We start from the raw sequence: 19,506 nt of genomic DNA on the forward strand, positions 1-19,506 counted from the left end.
TATTACTGATTATTATTATTATTATTCTTGTAAGAATTTCTTCTTGGAAATATGCCATTTTACAGAGGCTTTTACCTATGAATACTAGGTCTGATACATTTATGGTAAATTAAGTGAAACGTAATAGCAGGGATGTGTATTATTCAGCAGTGATATCTACATGTTTACCTACAGTACAGCAGTAAATGCTTGGTAATTTATTATTCCATGACTCTATCTAGTAAAAGACTGTAATGGGATTACCCAAATTATTGAAGACACAGTGAAATGAAAAATACATTTTCCAAGTTCTAATCCTGTTTCTCTGTGTTAATTATTCATTTGTTACATGCCAAATATGTGTAAAAATAATAATTTTTGAGTATTTTTTATATCAAAGTCCCTCCCCTTTCTTTTCATGTAAATTGTAAAAATACTTGTGATGACTCATCTTGATCTCAGGGTGGTTACATAAATTTCTCCAATCAAATGTGATTTATGGTGACTAGCTAACCCCACCCATCATGTAAAACCATACTTGACCGACAGCAATATTTCAGTAAGAGGTTTGTGTTTGGATTTCAGCAGGCAAAAACCTTGTTTACATTTCCAAAGAATGTGGTTGAGGTCTTCATTTATTCCTTTCACCAATATCCTCGTCCTTCTGATCTAGCTATGCAGGTGTGGGAGGTGTGTGTGGAGGGTGACAATTCTCTGCCGCGCCGCATCCCCACCCATATATTCACTCAGAGATACAGCATATTACTGAAACTAAACACAGTCTAATTTCTGTTTCACTGGGACTTTAAAAACGTATAATATCAACATTTATTGATATTTAGAAACTGATTTCTGATACATTGTTGCTATTAAAGTGAATGAACTTTTAGTGGAGTATTATAGTTGAGGATCACTGTATCATGTTAATATATTACTATTTGTAAGTAGTTGTAAGTATTTATGAAGTTCTTCCCAAACTGTGGTTATGTCATTTTGCATGTGAATGTGTCTGTATACTTAAAGATTCAGTTTCATGAATAGTGTGCAAATTACTTGCTTCACTGTTGCTATGATAGAAAATGTTTACTCAGTACTCAAAGAAGACCGTGATGTCTGTCAGTGAGGCTGAAGAGAAAAAGATTTCATTATGTTTTAGCCATTTAGTCAGACTCATTGGTACAAATACATCTTCCTTTATTTCACATACATTTTTTTTTTACTTTTACTTTTGAAGTTTTCACAATCTAAATGATTCAACAACAAAATGAGGAACTACCACAACAAAGTCCAAATTTCCTACAGGGGAAAATGATGCCAATGTCACTGTAGTAAAATTGACACATGTATTTTGCCATCCAGCAAAGGTACAGTTAAAGGAATAAAAAGAGACAAAAATAGGACAAAAAGGTGGTTCATGTTGATACTTTGACCAATACTGGGTCATCTTTATGACGATCCAAGTGTTATGTTAGATCCTGAACAGTGTTTGAGGACTGATTTTTGCAAAATTCTCAACATTTTTCATAAATAAAATTCTTTTTTATTCTATTTTCATTGATAAATAATATATATTTATTCATATCTAGGAGTCAATTAGGGGAACAGGGACAGGTAATCACCCATAGAAGCCCTTCCTGAATCCATGGAAACGTCAAAAGTCTGAAGAATGTTCTTGCTGAACATATGGGGTTATATCAATTTTGGCTAATGCATCCCATGAATATTGCTATGAATAGTTCTTTTGAATGAGTATGTACATACAGTACATGTACATTATGAAGCTTTAGGTACACATATGCAAAGTATTGAACATAGGAAATTATGGTCTGTTTCATTGATTTGTTCAGTGAATAAGCATGGCGCAAGACTAAACAAAGAAGGTTAATAGCTTAGATACAAATTTGTACTGTACATGGTTCAGCTGAGTCTGTGAATCCAACCCCAAATTGAAGGGTTCTTTTTGGGCATATAAATTTCAAAAAGCTGATCAATGACACCTAATCCCTTCAGGTTCCCTTGGTGGCAACAGTTTTCACTCGTCATCCAAGTTGAAGAAGTTGCCCGTTGGCAATTATGTAAGAGGATGTCCTACTATGCTTTTCCGTATTTGAAACATGGTATACAAGCATTTAGTCAAGATCCAGTGATTTAAGGTACTGTTCATCTTGTTATGAAGCCCCTTTTTCACTACCACTCTTCCTGCAGTAGTGGGAAGTTCAGTAGTCCTATTTGCAAAAAAATACATTGTACTTTGGGCATTTCCATAATCCAGATTCTTGGATCTATAAAATAAGTCACATCATTTTCATGTTAAAACGACGAGGACCAGCTTGTCCCTCTGCCGAGTCAACATTGGTGCCGTTAGACTTTGACCGAGGCACATATTCAACATCTATGTTGTTTTTATGTTTTCCTTTCCCTCTGCTCCAAACGAAAAGGAGCAGGAAACAAAACAAGACCACTCCCAGGAATGTGAAACAACCCATAGCGGTTGACACTAAAATAGTCTTTAGGTCCAAACCGAGGGTCACACCGGTCGTCCCATTGGCAGTGGTATTGCTGGGATCTGTGTAGTACTGGGTCCTGTTAGCGTACAGCGATCCAAGACTTTTCACCGCCAATGAAGTCATCAAGGTGTCATTTCCAGCAGTGTTGGATGCAAGGCAAAGATACACACCACTGTCTTGTACTTCTGCTGACTTGATCTCCAGTGTACCGTTGTTGTGGACGGTAACTCGGCCATGGCTCCTACTTGTCAGAACTCGTCGGCGTGGGGACAACCAGGACACAGTGGGCCTTGGTGTCCCCTCAGCACTGCAGCGCAACATTGCTTGCTGGCCTTCATCCACAGTGATCGTTTGTGTTTTATTTTCACGAATTTTTGGCTTGGTGCATGTCACGTAATAGGACAGAAGAGTTTCTTTAAACTCCTTAAAAGGCCGGCCGCGGATACCTTCAGGTGTACTGCACTCCGGCTGCGACTCCCCAAAGAAGATGGAGTGCCTTTTCTGTAAGATCCACATCAGACGACAGTCGCACACTAAGGGATTGTTGTCGATCAGAAGGACCTCCAGAGCCTCAGGAGATTGAAAAACACCCTTCTCCAATGTGTCCAGTCGGTTATGAGAGACATTGAGGACTTTGAGCCCCCGCAGGCCCTGGAAAGCATACGGTTCAATGGCAGTCAGTTGAGCTCCAACCAGATGGAGCTCTCGAAGCCGAATCAGTTCCATCAGCATCCCCCCTTCAATATGCCTGATGCGGTTGTAGGACAGGTTCAGGTGTGTCAGGAAGGGCTGATGCTTCAGGGCTTGGTAAGGGAAGGAGGACAAGTTGGTGTTGGTTATAAACAGGGTGGTCAGGTTGAGGCCATGCAGGGTGTTGGCCGGGACGTGGTCTAGCGAGGGCCAATTATCAATTTCTAAATGCCGCAGCCGGAATAACTTTTTAAATGAGTAAGGATGTAAAGTGCTGATGCTAAGGTATCTTAGATGGAGACTAACCAGGTTGTGCAGGTGGGAAAGAGCCTCAGCGGGTACAACAGTAAGGTTGCACCTTTCTAGGGTGAGTATCTCAAGGCTTAACAGTCCACTGAATGCACGATGAGAAATGTAAACCAGATCATTGTCTCCCACTTCCAAAAATTTTAGATTGTGCAAGTCCTGGAACATGTAATCCAGGAGGATGACGATCTTGTTGTCACTTATATCCAGCCGAGTAAGATTTGCTAAGCCTGTGAAAACACCCAGAGGAATGAGCTTGATACGATTGCTCTTGAGACTGAGCGAGTGCATGTTAAACAGGGCGTTGAATGCTCCAGGCTCAACATAACTGATAATATTTCCACTGAGGTCAAGTTCCTCAAGCCCAGGAAAGGCAACAAAGTCATCAGGGTTGATCATTGTCAGCTTGTTCTTACTCAGGTCGAGGATCCTGGTCTCAGTCGGGATGCCGTCTGGAATGCTGGGCATGCGCTTGCGATGGCAGACAACTGCCTTGCTCTGCGCTGAACACTCGCAGCGTGACGGACATCCCAGAGCAGAACTCACAAAGACAGCCAGGAGGGCCAGTCCCAGGAATGGTTGCCAGCATGAGACGACTGTGTGCAGCATGACTTTGCTCATACAGTCAACCATTCTGTCACGGTTCTGCAAAAGAAAGAGAGAAAAAGAGAGACAAAGAAAGAAGTTAGTGAGTGACTCAGGTTGGACTTCGTGGTAGCTGTGTTCATGTCGAATTTGTTATTTTATAAATAACATGGCAAGACTGCTGTTGAATTCTTTAATGATGACACAGGAGCTACTTTGGTACACTTCACTGCACTGTGACTGAAAATACACACCAAATGATCAAATAAGGAAATAACATGCTTGGACAAACAAGAGATGTCAAAGACCATGGAGTAAAATTTGCAGCAGGGAGGCATGAAATGGTTGGTGAAATACAATGTTATGAGACAGTAGTTTTAGGATGAATGTTTATTTTTGAATAAATAACTGGAGGTATACCTTAATGCCGAAATCACAAGAACATATAAACAATTAAGAATTGGTTGTAGATAGTGTTTTTCAAAGAATATAATGTTTACCCTTGTACAGTAAAACCAAGAATGGACAGATTTTTGAACAAAGTTTGGAGACTTTCTCCCAGTGCAAATAAATGACAAGTTGTACAAGTTGTAACATCAATAAAATTTACCAACTGATGTCTGTTTCCTATCATAAAATAAACATGTTGTTGACGTTAGACCATGTTCACAAAAATCAGCTGCCTGTCTTGGCAGGTGATAACTCTCTTTCTGCTTCTACTGTCTCTGTGATTGCTTCTTTTGTGTTTCATATACCATATAGGTCTTTTCATTTACATGTTTTCTGTCAAACAACTGCAGGACCTCAGCAGGAACTAGCAACAATCACAATACGTCTAAATGCTGAAATCAGCTGACAATGACAGACATATACTGTAGGTATATATTTGTCTATATGTCTATATGTAAAATCTAACAATATGGATGTGTCAATCATGATGGACGAGTACAGAGACATGTCTAGCAGACAATAGAGGAGATGGAGTTTGTTGACACATGTATTTGACCATTTTCAAAACAAGACACACTCGTAGAACAGGGGGGATGAAGCAGTATATTGTATATGGAGTGCCCTAATAAGCTCTTATGCTTTGCATATTCTCTCTGTCTTTATCTCACAGGCACACACTCACTCACACACACACACACACACACACACACTGTGCTGATGCTCTTATAGGGTTGGCTGCCTTCATGGTCACTTCAGCTTGAGACTGATTTCCGCTCAGCAGTAATAATCATCAGAATCAAGCTGTTAAATTAATATGTGCAATAAGTGCAACTTTTGCAGCCCATTGTATCACATCACTTTCTGTGTTGTGACAATTTTATAAAACTTGTTTTGTCCATTAAAAGAGTTCTGATAGCATTAAACATAAATCTAAGCCAACAACACATATCAGGGTGCCTTAGTGTGGTCTGAGCAAACATGTTGCATCTCTTCTTGACATGTTGTGTCTTTTCACACATATTCTTCATCTCGCTCTGTTACTTGGAAATGATAAAAAAACACCCCCCACCCTATATCCTGGAAAAGACAACTCCAAATTGGCTGAAGTGGCAGAATGAATGAAATCACTCAGAACAGATGGTGGTTTGTGCAGTTCATGGAAGAGTGTGACCAAACCCACACAACAACTAAGAGGGCAGCATTTAATGTAGGAAGAACATGATTATATTTACAAGCATTACCACAAAGGACACAAAAAAAATAAACAAAGGTCCCATGTTGAATATTTTCTAGTCCAATTTAAAATGGAGGATGTATTTAATCAACTATTCTAGGAATTGTAGTATCTGCAGTTAAATGAACCTAATGGCAAAAGAGATGTTAACACCTAAAATCTGAGAAAAATCTAAGATAATAAATGAATATTCTTATTAAATGGTTGTGAACCAGAACCATCATATATATAGCAAAGGGGACTTAAAAAAAAACCCCACTCTATTCCATGTTTTCATACATCGGGGATTTCTGCTATTATGGCTCATGTATACTGGTTATCTTGTCATGCAATCTCTGCAGAAATTCACATTAAAACACAAACAGGTCGATCTTCATATTTATGTATGTATGTGCTGGTTTTCCATCCATAGGTCTACTCATATAGTATATATCACATAAACACATGAAGATGAGCCGATACATGAACTGAATGCAATGCTTGCCACAAACAGACTGGCTGACAGGTTGCAAAGACTGCAAACCATCCTTGCCTCATTTGGTGTGTCATGGGCTGTGCTAAATTTAAACGGTGAGAGAAATCATCTGAATTTCTCCCCGGGCTCTTAATATGCTCACAGATTATGGTGCAAAGATAATATGGTGCCATACACGTGTAAAGTGAAATGTTATGTAAAGCTAAGAAATAAATTCCAAAGGTCAAAATATAGTAAATCTGAATTCTCAAAGTGCCAAGAACCAACCTTGTGTCAACTCAGTGTGACACAATTAAGACTTCACATGCACTTATACAATAAAACTATAAATACTATCGTGCATATACAAGTAAAATTCTAAAACTTATTTCCAACAAAGAGCCACCACATTGAATTGATCTTAATAAGCCAAAGATAGCCAGAGGCAATGGCTTAAATGAGTCATTGTATATTGCACTGATTTCCTCCAGTATGAATGAGAATCATTAGCTGACATGTTTTTTTTATTTTTATGTGTAAATATTGGTATATTTTCATGGTGTTCTGTGTGTGACATTTACTGAATTTCATCTGTTTTTCCTCTTTTATGTGTCTTTACCCTCCCTAGCCTCCAGTTTGCTATAAAGTGTTATCTTTATAGTTAGTGGGCACCATATGGCTGGCTCTCCATTGCTACTGACTTGTAAAACACTGCCAAAAGTCCATAAGCCTATTTGAGTGTTCAACAGCTTTCTAACACATGTACTTGTAATGTCTCTTGTCCTGACTCCCTGAATTGAAAGTAGTGACCTTCTATATTATGTTCAACTTTCATGCTAACATGCTAATGTTTGCACTACTGCATCCAATATACCTGGTTAGTTGTCTTGCATGTTGTGCAGCAATATGGAAAAAAATAGGCTCATTATAGGAATTCATTCATCAAATCATTATTTGCTGTGTTTTTCCAAGATCGTTCTGCTTTATACTGATTAGGGCTTGGTCAATATTATTTTAGTTGACACAGTATGTTTGGTCTGTTTCTTAGCAATAAGATACTGCTTGATTGCCTGATTTTATTCATAATTTTGGTATTTTCTTTAGGCAAAGTTCATACACTGTACAGCTGTTTGTGTGAACCCAAAATTAAAACTAATTAAACCAATTAGTATAAAAAATACATCCTTTCTGGTATGAATACAGAAAGTAAGATAATGAGCCGACAAAATTGAAGATCAAAACCATTTAAACAATACCTGATCTTAGTATTCGGCACATTACTCATTAAATTAAGTCAGTAAATTACTTTGTTTAATGCAGTGTTCAATCAAACATTTGTAGATACACATGGCTAATGTGACTGTGACACACACACACACACATACAGACACACACACACACACACACACGCCTCTGCACAAGTGATTTTCATGTCTTTGTGTTTCTGCAGATTCTTCCCACATAATAACCACGTTATGCATACACACGCTGTCCACATGAATTGCCGCACCATATGATTCAATGGTTTACTAAGAGGGTGTCTAATCAGTATAATGATTGGATGTCTTTGTAACAGTGTGTAATCAGAGTAAGAGTGAGCCTGTGATGTGACCCCCTCACCTGAGCACTGCTGAATGAGAGAACCATAATGCCAGTGAATCATCAGCAGCACCCGCTGAAGTGTGTGTCCTGTGCAGGAGCAAATGCTACATAGAATTAGGAAGATGCCCCAGGGGCAATATCCACAAATAAAATCCCAACTATCTGCTCATGCAGGGTGGATTTTTGTGTGTATGTGAGTAGTGTGTTCCATTGCTGTATGCATGGCTTATTTTTCTGAATTTTCCTGATGAGTTAACTGAAATGTCCTATGCTGTTCATTGTTATGCAAAGATTGATTATGTGCTGTTTGTGTCTTTCAAAAGGAGTTTACCTCAACATAAAATATAGATTTGATTATTTTGTTACCTATAGAATATCAAACGTCACAGATAAAAAGATCCACTTGCCAGGGCAGCAACAAATTGGAGTTTCACCTTGGTCTGTCACCCTCAAAGAACATTCACAGTGAAATAAAAAATGTATTTCCTAAGTTCTTATTCTCTGTCTTTGCATTAATTGTTCTGTTATCTCTTGGTATATGCTACATACAGTAATTGTCAAAAAATAATTTTTATATATTTGTATATCACTGAAACCCTCTCATTTCTTTTCCTAAAAAATACTTTTGCTGACTCATCCTGCACTTGGGAGCATAGAAATACATTTTTCCGATCACATTTGTCTGGGTGACCAGCTAACTCCCATCATTTACATCTGTAGTTGCAGCTCATAGCAGCCAACAGATCCATTATCATGGGTCAGAAGTGTATGTTTGGAAATCAGCTGGTAAAAACGTTGTTTATATTCTTAAAAGAATGTGGTCGGGGTTGAGGTTTACTTTATTCATTTCTCCCTCATCCTCTGCCTTCTGATATAAGAATTCCAGTGAGGGTGGTGTGGGTCTCTACAGCTCCATATTATTGCAATTCTCTGCAGACTTGCTTGTAAACCATGCCTGGTTTTGAGCAATCCAATGAAACCAATGGTCAATTGGATTAAATCCTGCTGTTGGACTCAGAAATATGTTAAAGAAACTAAAGATGCTTTAACCATGAAAATCAGAAACACATATCACAAAAAAGGTAACAAAAATACTGGCTACTCTACTAAAAACAGTGTTTGACAGTTTTAAACCCAGTTACTTAAACTGGGAAAATGTCGACAATGTGATGTGACATAAAGGTAGGGTACTACGAAAAAGCATCTATCTCAAACATTAGTGGCAGCCATTTCTTTAATAGCCCTTTGACATTGGCCTCTCTCTAGAAATCACCATTTTGCATTCATGTTCAGCAATCACACTGAAGAAGCAAAGACCACCAATATCGCCACCAAGAGAGCTCAGACTGTACATTGTAGCCATAAAATACAATAAAGAAATCAGTCACTCCATCACCATTTCTCTCTGCACTTACTCAGTGAATAATAAGTTAACACAATAAAACATGAGAAGTTCTTAATTAATACCTCTAGGAATAAAATGAATATCAGAAATTGATCACAGGCTATAATTTTACAATTTTATCAACGTTTCTAATTTATCTCAATATTCTGGAAAATTCTAATGACATTCAGTTACGGTCCAGTGATGGCAGAAATCCTGCAATGCACTGTGAGATAAGACTGCACAGTAAAGGTGTTTCTATAATGTGGCCCCTGACCCACATTAGTGCAGGGTTGGATCCTGAGAGGGGGATGATAACAGCTAATGGTGTCTGACTCAGCATAAATCAGTGAACAGCCATTTTGCAGGGGTGTTGAGGTCACCTGCGCAACGCCATCGTTCCAAGCATATGTACACAAGTGGCTCAACGTGAATCTCAAACTTACGCAATACATTTCCATACTAAGAAATCATGGTTTACTCCTCCACTATGACGCATATATAAAAACATATTTATTTTAGCTCATTTTAGTACACACACAGTTTTCTATTCCCATCACAAACAAATTTCCATATGAATCGCCGAAAGCATGTAGTCCTTCCCATCCCATGATGCTGGTCTTTACTTTTCAACACAGCTCAGGGCTTACTAGTAAGAGGATGGGTAGGGATGAAGTCTGTCTGTACCAGAGTCACAAAACACAGCCCTGAATGCGCCATGATTCCACTAACATGTCCTCCACAATCCTCTAAAATGCTTTCCATGCAACAGAAAAGGCTTATATTGCCTTTCCTGAACTTCCCTATTACACTTTACCATGCTAAATAAAGGATTATTCACATCTCGTCAGACTAATGAATGTTGCTGTCCAGGTGTGGGTTTTATCAGACAGAGATCTAGAGGTGAGAGTGTAGCTACTGTATACAGGAGATTGCCACCGCTCCTCAGGCAGTCGACTGATATCGCTGAAATTCTGTCTCTGTATTTTTCTTTTGCACAATCTCACAATGACTCTTTCATTTCTCTCACATTTCTTCCTTCTCTTTGTGTAGCACTACTAATTGATGTGTATTTTTCTGTGTCACTCTATTGCTTAGATGCAATAATTTATAGTTGGATGGTTTTTTTCGAGGCTGCACACTGTCAACCTGCATTAATGTAAGCAAATTTGTGAGCATTTAGAAGACCAAGTGAACTCTAAAACACACAAGGTGATGATGATAGCAGGAAACCAACAAGTAGATGTGCAAAGTCAATAACAAAACTGTGGGTGTGCAACAAGCAAAGTTATGAGGTCATTTCAAGAGGAAAGCCTGACACATATTTTTTGATTAATTCTCTTTCATGGGAATAAATCAACAATCAAAGATCTCAAATTTAAGTTTATATCCTGCTGTGCTCTTTTGCTTGGCTACATTTTAACAGTGAATGTGCATTCATGCACACAGAATAACAATACAAATGAATATATTTATGATAACTTTAGATACAGCACATACAGATCAGCCACAGTCCTGAGCAGGCTCCTCAAAACTCAGAGGTTTCAGTAGCCAGAAACTCCACAGAAACATGGTAGTTGATTTTGTTCTAATTGGAGCCAATTGAATCAAGCAATCATGGGTCAGATTATTCATCATCCTCCTGCCGGGCAGAGTGGACACCCACTATTCATGTTTGATTTCAAATTATTTACCAACTAATTAGCCCCACAGCTCCAATATGGAATGAATATAATTATGCAAAATGATGAACTTAATTACTCAATGGTAGACCTCACTGTACAGTCCAGGAGGTCGGGTTGTTAGACTGCAACATACACACACAGATTATATCTTAAAAATCACAGTTAAACTACATCTTACTTATTTGTACCCCTTAAATACTTTTTAAAAACCATGTGTTTTGAATGTATTTCAATGTGGACTATACAAGGCATAAAACCTGTTCATCCGTCAAAGGATTATGTAAGCCGTCAGTTCAAGTGAAAACATGAAAATCAAAGTTGGCATAATATGGTTTTTCTGTAATAGCAATGACACTGTATGTCACTGGTCGACTTTCTAACCACAACATTCTGTTTATACTTAGACTCTTAAGCCATAATCCTGGCAAACTATTGGTTGTAAACATTTTTCTTTGGCTTTCATCTGAGGGGTAAGTTTGCACACCCTGAAAGCTCACAAGGCACTTCTTATTTTGCCCAAGTAGTTTGAGGATTTAGATAACAACTTGGCCTCTGTGCAATCAACCAATAAAAAGCCACTTGTGAAATTGGCCTGGCTCTATCTCCTCTGGAAAGGTTTTTCAGACTGTGTTTGATGTGGCCCCCAGGCACTGATCATCCAACATAATGTGATTCCTCTTCACACAGAAAAGCTTCCCTGCGTTTATAGTGGATGGTGGGAGACAGTTGCTTTCTTTACCCAGCAATTATCAACACCCCTTAAAAAGCATAATCAAAGCGTCAAATTTTGATATTTTGACTCAGAAGACGGCTCCGGAGGAAGAGCCACTTCCACATGGCAGGAAGAGGAGGAAAATAAACTCTCAGAGCGAGAGCAAAGCCGCAGAGGCAGCGGGGCTGTGTGAGGAATAAAGCAATAATGAAAGCAACATTATGTGTAATCATGCAGGGAGAGAATGTGCTACATACTGGTTGCAGCAGTTATACAGCAAGCTCTCTTGTACATTAGCATCTGACATGGCTGCCCTCACATCAATGGGTCCAACTCATCGCGATGTAATTGGTCATAATGAGGAACGAATAAGAAAGGCGAATATTTCAGAATGCGCCAAAAAGGAACTTAAAAAAAACAACCTCAAATCCAGATATTAAACAATATTGCCACTTTGACGACAGTTATTATTACAGTTGTTATTCACACTGGGCAATTAACTTGCAGTGATCAAAAAACGGTTAATACTTGTCTGAATAAAGCAGTGGACATGCATAAGCTAAGTGTTTGATGCCTCAATGTCCTAGATAACTACAAAATAACAGTACATCCTCATAAGGTTCATTGTAAGGGAAAGTTATTAAATCATCATTTTATTTTAATGAGGCTTATATCTCATAATGATGATACCCTGAAGGAAAGATGTTATTAACTTGCAGGTTAGTTCACAGTCAGAGTGTGCAATTAACCCACCTTTTCAAAAGAGCATCAGCGAGTAATCAAATGGGATCATAATGAGAGGGAGAGACTGCGATGCTCTTTGTCTTATCCATTATTGAAGGGATCTTTGTAAAGGGCAGCGAGGCTTTAGGTTGGTTAAAGTGAGCCTGCCAACATGCAAAATGACACTGTACTCTTTTTAATAAACCACTGTCTATCTGACTGCTCATGCAACAGAATGCCTCCTCAGGATGTGACCTGGATACAATCAAACAACTCAGACCTCATCTATTTTTCCAAACACTAATAATTAACAAGTGATACAAGCAGTATTTCTAGAAGGAGTAGAATAAGAAAAACAACAGCAGCAGCAGCAACCTTGAGGATTCTTCATGCACACATATGGCAGTGGAAAAACTACAAACCCTTGTTAGTAATTGTTCCATTTTCACAACCGTTTTCATAAATTGGATTCCACAAGGCGGACTGTATAATTCATTAACGCACACACTGCAAAAGCAACATGATCATAGTCACATGATCGAGGGTTTTGGGACCAAGAGCCCTTAACGGTGAGGATCAGCCGCCTTGGGGCAATAATAGGCTTCCATGCACAGATTGCCCTTCTGCTTGGCTTGCAAAGCGAAGTCAAAGCTCAATTAATCCGTGTTAATTAGAGATAAACTTGGTAGATTGAGTCAGTTGCTCTTTTCTGTGTCTGATAACCCTTGGTTTGGGAAAGAGGCAAAACGGCCCCATCAAACAGTCAGATCTTGATTCATTCCACAGTGAAGGGAGTTAATCCAATGTTTAATAGCTATTAAAATTATGAACTTTGGAGACAAGCAGGCGCTTGTAAAAGAAGGTAACAAAATTAGGTAATTAAATGTGTGTGGATAAAAATACAGCACTGGCAATATGAAAGGGCTCAATAAGGTCTGGGGAACAGAGCATTGTCATTTCATTACATTTACAAAGTGACAAATGAAAAAGATAAATCGACCAATTAATCAGTTCATTAGAGAACAATGTGTTACATATTAAGAGTTTCATTGCAGTGTATTTTTCTGAGTTAAAATGACACGCACTCTCCACACCCATTAGACTCATACAATATAAACATTAATGCACCGTTATGTTGATATTGAGGTGATGTTATTGTGCTTTATAGTACCACTTCAGCAGGTTAGGATGCTCTCCAGAGTGTTCCTTCACTATAGAACATTCAGGACAGATATTAAGTGTCACATTAACAGGGGCAAGTAGTCAAAAAAGTGTGAATTGCCTGAAGTACATAACACAGAGATGTGTTTTTCTAAAAAGATGTGGTACATTAATTTCTTTCTTCTGCAGAGATAATGGAATATGTAGAGGATAAAGTCATTGGATATCTATACAGTATCTATTGAGATAAATACCAGTTTAATGTTGGATCACATAAGTTGAACTAGGTGGATTCATCTTAATACCTTGACCTCAATATGGATGAAGATATACATTGTAAATTGCATAAAAGTCCTTGCTAAATCAGCAGGAATCATTGGTAAGAACCTGAGAGATTTAACTTTTCAAGCTTATTCAAATCCTTTAAAGCCTGTGTCTGTCCTTAATTATTAGACTGGGCCTCTAAAATGATACATTTTTCTCTGTGTGAATTGGTACAAAACAATGGTTGTAAATATTTTTTAGCCTTAGGGATGGCAATGCTGGTCTGTCACTTGGTCTATCACTTTGGTCCGGACCGAAATATCTCAACCACTGTTAGATGGATTGCCATACAAATTGATGCAGATATCCATGCTGCCATGCTGACTTGAGTGATCCCCTGACTTTTCCTCTAGGTTGACAGTTGTGGTTTTAAGTCAGTGAGTGTCTTTAACAATTATTGGAAGGACTGACATAAAATTTGGCCCATCAGGATGAATTGTCATCTCATTGGCGATCTCTTGACTTTTCATCTAGCACTACCATCAGGTTAAAATTATAGCTTGTCCAATACTTTGGTTAAGAACCAAATACCTGCAAAACTAAGGACATTTTTATCAGCCTCAGCTGTACTTTGTGTTCAGTGCTAAGTAGCTAATGTTAGCAAGACTCTTAGTGTTTGTGTGTACAAACAAATACTGTAGTGGGAGATATGATGGGAATCTTGTTGTGAGGTTTGCTGGAAGATTCAGTTCAGAAGTTAAGTTGTTGAATTGCTTTAATATGGAAGAAAGCAGGTTGACTAAAATGATATTTATTGGGGATATATAAATCAGTGGATGTGGCCAAAGAAGTGCACACTTTATTACTACTATGAGTTTGAAATTATGTAGATGTTTGTATTAGTGTAGTTTTGCTGGGAGGTTTGTTGTTATAGTTTTGATATTTTTAATAGCAGCCAGGTTTTTTAATCCTATGTGGGAAGGGCAAATACCTGACATGACACAGATTCAAAAAAACTAATTATGTATGTCTTACTTGGGACCCTTCCTAGCTCTTGTGTACTGATGTGAGGTATTTTACATTATTTAATTTTGTAACTGCCACATATTATTACATATATCATTGGTAATGTGGACTGGAAAACGTTCCACTGTCAGCTGCTAAACTGAAAGTATGCTCAATGTTATAATTTGCAATCACTGATATAAATCATACACATTCATCCATAAATACCTTGGATCCTTCCACACAGGTAATTCTATCATCCGTAACATGACATGCAGTTGATAAACATCTCTGGTGTTCTTTATACCCAGAACGTATTAATATTCTACTTCAGTAAGGAGAGCAAAACCCTACACTCATTAATCATGGTAACTAGCTGTATTTTTAGATAATGAAAAGAAATCTTTTGCCATCTGCACCCTGACCACCACTTACATGGATAATTCATGCCTATGTGCTATGTAACATATATTCTATTACACAAACACTAAATATAACATGTAGCTCACTAAGCTACTATGACTGCATTGAGTGAAAAATCAATAACTGCATCAGAGACCAGAATCCCTGCCATGCAAGCATTATATGGGTATTTATATGGATGACTTACATTGATTAATTATAATATCAAACCACCAATGACTGGGACTTAACAATGGTATTGATATATGATGTTACAATGTGCAATTAACAGAACAGTTAGACATTTCAGGCTATGCTACTCAGTCAGTGATGCTGAGGGATTTTCTTTTTTTCCACTTGCTGCCCGCATAGAGAGATTAGCCCACAACAACACCCCTGAAGCTGCTAGGAATGCCATGTATCTAGGGATGGCATGTATTGCTCACTGGCATCACCAGCAGCTCATACACCAGCCAATAGTGGGACTTGAACCTAGGTGCTGCAGGTGTAAGGACTGCTTCCTAAACCATACCAGACTGCTGCCAGTAACAGGTGGGGAGAGGATAAGAGTCAGACAGAAAATGAAAAAAAGAATTTCCTTTCCTTAATCTTCTCTTTCCCTTCTGACTTCATCATAAACTTGCATAACCAGCAAGACTGCCTCAAATTTTTTTTCACCAATCTCCTCTATTTTCACTGACCTAGACTTTATTTTTATTCAGCCTCACGTCTAAAGAGCATTTTTAAAAAGGGTAAGCAGAACCTAGAGTGAATTTCTTCCTTCTCTGGCTTTGATCAGAAAAGCCTTGTGAGATAAATTGTGTGAACTGATTAAAATGCATCTGCAGCAGCCGTTAACACATTGTGTGGGCTCCTGAGAGCCCTCGTGGATGTGCCTCTCGCCCTCCCCTCCACCACCCCTCCATGTCTGGACAGCCTACATCAGGTCTGAGTCAGGGGGTGTTTCATCAGTGTTATGACTCAACCACAGGGACAGTAAAGGTGGTTGGCAAAACCCCTCACCCCCCCACCCACACACCCCATTCTGGCCTATATTTACATCTAAGCGCTTTTCATAAAAAACTAAATATACCATATAGCATGTACAGTCTGAGTCAGAACACAGAAAATGCTTCATGGTAAAAAAAACAGCAACACCATCAACAACAAAAACATATCAACAATCATCCATAATAAAGGAAGACATGTACTGCTGACTCTATAAATGCCTATAGCAAAAATTGAGAAAAGAAAGAACAGTATCACTGCAGCATAACGGAAGCATCATGCTTCCCATTGCCAAAAGTGCATCAGCTTAAACCAAGTACTGTACTGAGAAGATGCTTTTCTGTATTACACTAAGGCATTGCACACATCTCATAGTCATGCTGATTACAAAAATAACTCCATATTAATTTAGAGCATGATATTATAACATTTTACACAAGCTTTAAGAATGTATCAAAGCAACCAGTATAGTCATTAAGCATCATTCTGCACACACTGTCTTCAGCACACCCATAAGCCACTGGGCAAGAAGTATATTATGCCCAAAATAACGGACAAATAAATGCAGGGTTCAAATTTTAAACCTTTTCTTGTAGGAAACAGAAATTATTCATAATGTTACATAAAAAGATATGCAGCTCTAACATACCCATGCATCTCCATGAGGTCCCAGTGTTTCAGTACACTTGGCAGGAAATCTTGGACATATATCTGCAAGACATCTGTCCATCTCTTCCTCTAAATCAAAATGGATGCACAACTTCTTTTCTTAAATCTCATTCTCTTATGCTATTATTTTCTGTGCGTGTGAGATGTCCGTTCCTCTGCGTCTCTCTCTCTCTATGTCTTCCCCTCTCTCTCTCCTCTTTGGTTTTCTCTCTCCTTACCCAATCAAGAGATCTGGCCTCTGACCTTGCAGCTCAATGCCATTAAACTCCTTTCAATTCTGCACCTTGTAGCATCTCAGGGAAGACAATGTAGCCTTATGCAGTCCTTAATATCAGCCCTTACCAGATTGTATATTTTTCTTTCATATAGTCTCGGTCATCTGCTGGTTTGGTGTTTGGTCCCAAAACATATTGAGGCTTTAAAGATAGATATATGATTATTTAGCTGATATTTCAAACACAGTCTGGGAAAAGGCAATAGTGTATTGATTAACTCCAATGGATCCTGTGTATGTTCACACACTCCATCCAAATCAAAATCTTAAACAAACAAACAAAAACACATTATCAGTAAAGGTTCAGAGGATTATACAGTGTTTTTACCAATGGATTTCATTGTAATTTTTATACTGTAATTTCTGTCTGCTCTGTCTATACAACATCTTTTGCATGGCAGAGGAATCCCTGCTCTGTTACTATTCCTGAGGTTTCTCTTTTTTTTTCTTATCTGAATTGGGGCTAAGGGTCGAAGGATAAAGGCTGTTCTGTCTTGCACACATTGTAAAGCCCACTGACTTTGACTTGGATTGAAATCTTGAAAACAGTCTTGTACTAAACTAGTGTACCGCCCTACACAATGTAGAGCCATTTACAAATATTACCAAAATAGATCATAATGGTTTATTAAATAGAGTATTAATTGTAGATTTTCAAAGATGACTTTTCCACAGGAGGCATAGAGCCTTTTGTAAATGTTAGTGGCTGATATCAAATTTGCTGCCTTTAGATGTACAATTTTTCAGTAACAGTAAATGGCATATGATAGAAAACAACACAGATAATCCATGTTTCAATATACAGTACAGATATTTCAGCTACCACCGGTGAGGTTGACTATACTAGTGAGAATGGTAATAAATGAGAAGATCTTAAAAATAAACAACTAGTCATCACCAAATCCATATTGAATCGAATTGAATCGAAAATTGGATTGAATCGAATCAGGACCTTGCTAATCAGAGTCAGATTGATTCAGGAAATCAGTATCTGCATATACATAAATGCAGGCAGCATTGCCTCAAAACATCACTGAATGATTGCTACCCAGGGGAATTCACACAGCAGGGCTAATCTGACTGCAGTCACAGCCGAAGACATTGGGTTTACAAGGGGTTAATGAACTCTCAGAGGACAAATCAAAGCAGGCATTTGAGTGATTTGACTGTTTTTATAGCTTGCTGTTATCAGCCATTCAATATGCTTCCCCCATGGGATTATGGTCCATGCAAAGATCACAAAGCCTTATTGGATATTGATCAGGTCATGTGATTCAGTTGTTGTGGAACCACAGCAACAAAATAAAATGAAAGATACAGCAGGTGGCAAAAGATAATGTCCAAAATGACCATCCTGCTGATTCTTGTCTGGAATGTCTCAGTCAATATTGCATTTATGGTGCTTCATGCTGTTCACGTTCACTTCAAACACTGTGGGATAGATTTCCTGAAGCCCTCACCATGTTTAGTATATCCCCCAACCCCCGCCCTTATCCATTTATGGCATCTCCTGAGCAGCTGCAAGAAGCCTAAAAAGGAGAAAAGTGCCCTTAAACTGTAAATGGTTTCATGCATTGCCAACTGGCCATTCTTTTTCAGAAATTATGATAGTATTTACAGTGTAGTGTGTGCCAGTATCTTCAAAGTTCAACACGTTCTCACTCCCAACTCGTCACATATCGAAGCTTGGTCAGGACCCTGTGGTGTCACTTTGTAACACACGGGGTCCCTCTTTAGCGTTGTTTTTCAACGTGCAGTATCACTGTTAAAAGATAATTATATTTTATGGTGTGACAACGTGGTGGTTAACGTCTGGTTAGGTTTAGGCACAAAAACCACTTGGTTAGTGTTAGGGAAAGATCATGGTTTGGGTTAAAATAAAAAACAAAATAAAAAGGTTAAGGTGGTGTTGAACTGTGCACTGTGCTGACTCTGTGCTGATTACCAACTTTCTGCCAACAACATTACAAGCCATCCACCGACCCCTCCAACTCCTAATAAGAAAGTCAGCTAATATAGATGTCATGTGAAGTACGTCAATTCAGAAATGTTGATATGATATGTATTGTTGAAATGATAATATGCTCCGTACTACAGGTGTTGAAATGTACACATTCAACATATCTGTAGTTTGCAGAAACATACAATGCCAACGTTTTATTCTGGCGACCAGGCTGAAATTTGTCACTCTATATAGATGTCATCGGTCTCATAGCGTCTATTTCAGATGTTGTGGGAGCTCAACAGTAGTCTATTGGACTACCCTGCACGTTAAAAAAATTACGCTAAAGGGGTACCCAGTGCGTTAAAAAGTGACGCCATGGGTCCTGACCAAGCTTCGATATGTGACGAGTCGGGAGTGAGAACGGGCTGCAAAGTTACATGCTGCAGTAGCCAGGGTATAGCTAGCAT

The 19,506-nt window shown here is 38.5% G+C and overlaps 1 protein-coding gene across 1 annotated transcript in view; it reads right to left on the bottom strand.

The window, feature by feature from the left end:
- Positions 1-1,156: 1,156 nt before the first annotated feature.
- Positions 1,157-19,506, bottom strand: part of lingo2 (leucine rich repeat and Ig domain containing 2) — a 103,397-nt gene continuing 85,047 nt past the window's right edge. Inside the window, exon 2 of the mRNA XM_044362798.1 lies at positions 1,157-4,127. Coding sequence (XP_044218733.1) covers positions 2,274-4,115 — 1,842 coding nt within the window. The 5' untranslated portion in view covers positions 4,116-4,127 and the 3' untranslated portion in view covers positions 1,157-2,273. The remainder of the gene's footprint in view (positions 4,128-19,506) is intronic.

Source organism: Thunnus albacares, chromosome 10 (genome assembly GCF_914725855.1).
Source record: "Thunnus albacares chromosome 10, fThuAlb1.1, whole genome shotgun sequence".
Lineage (NCBI taxonomy): Eukaryota > Metazoa > Chordata > Actinopteri > Scombriformes > Scombridae > Thunnus > Thunnus albacares.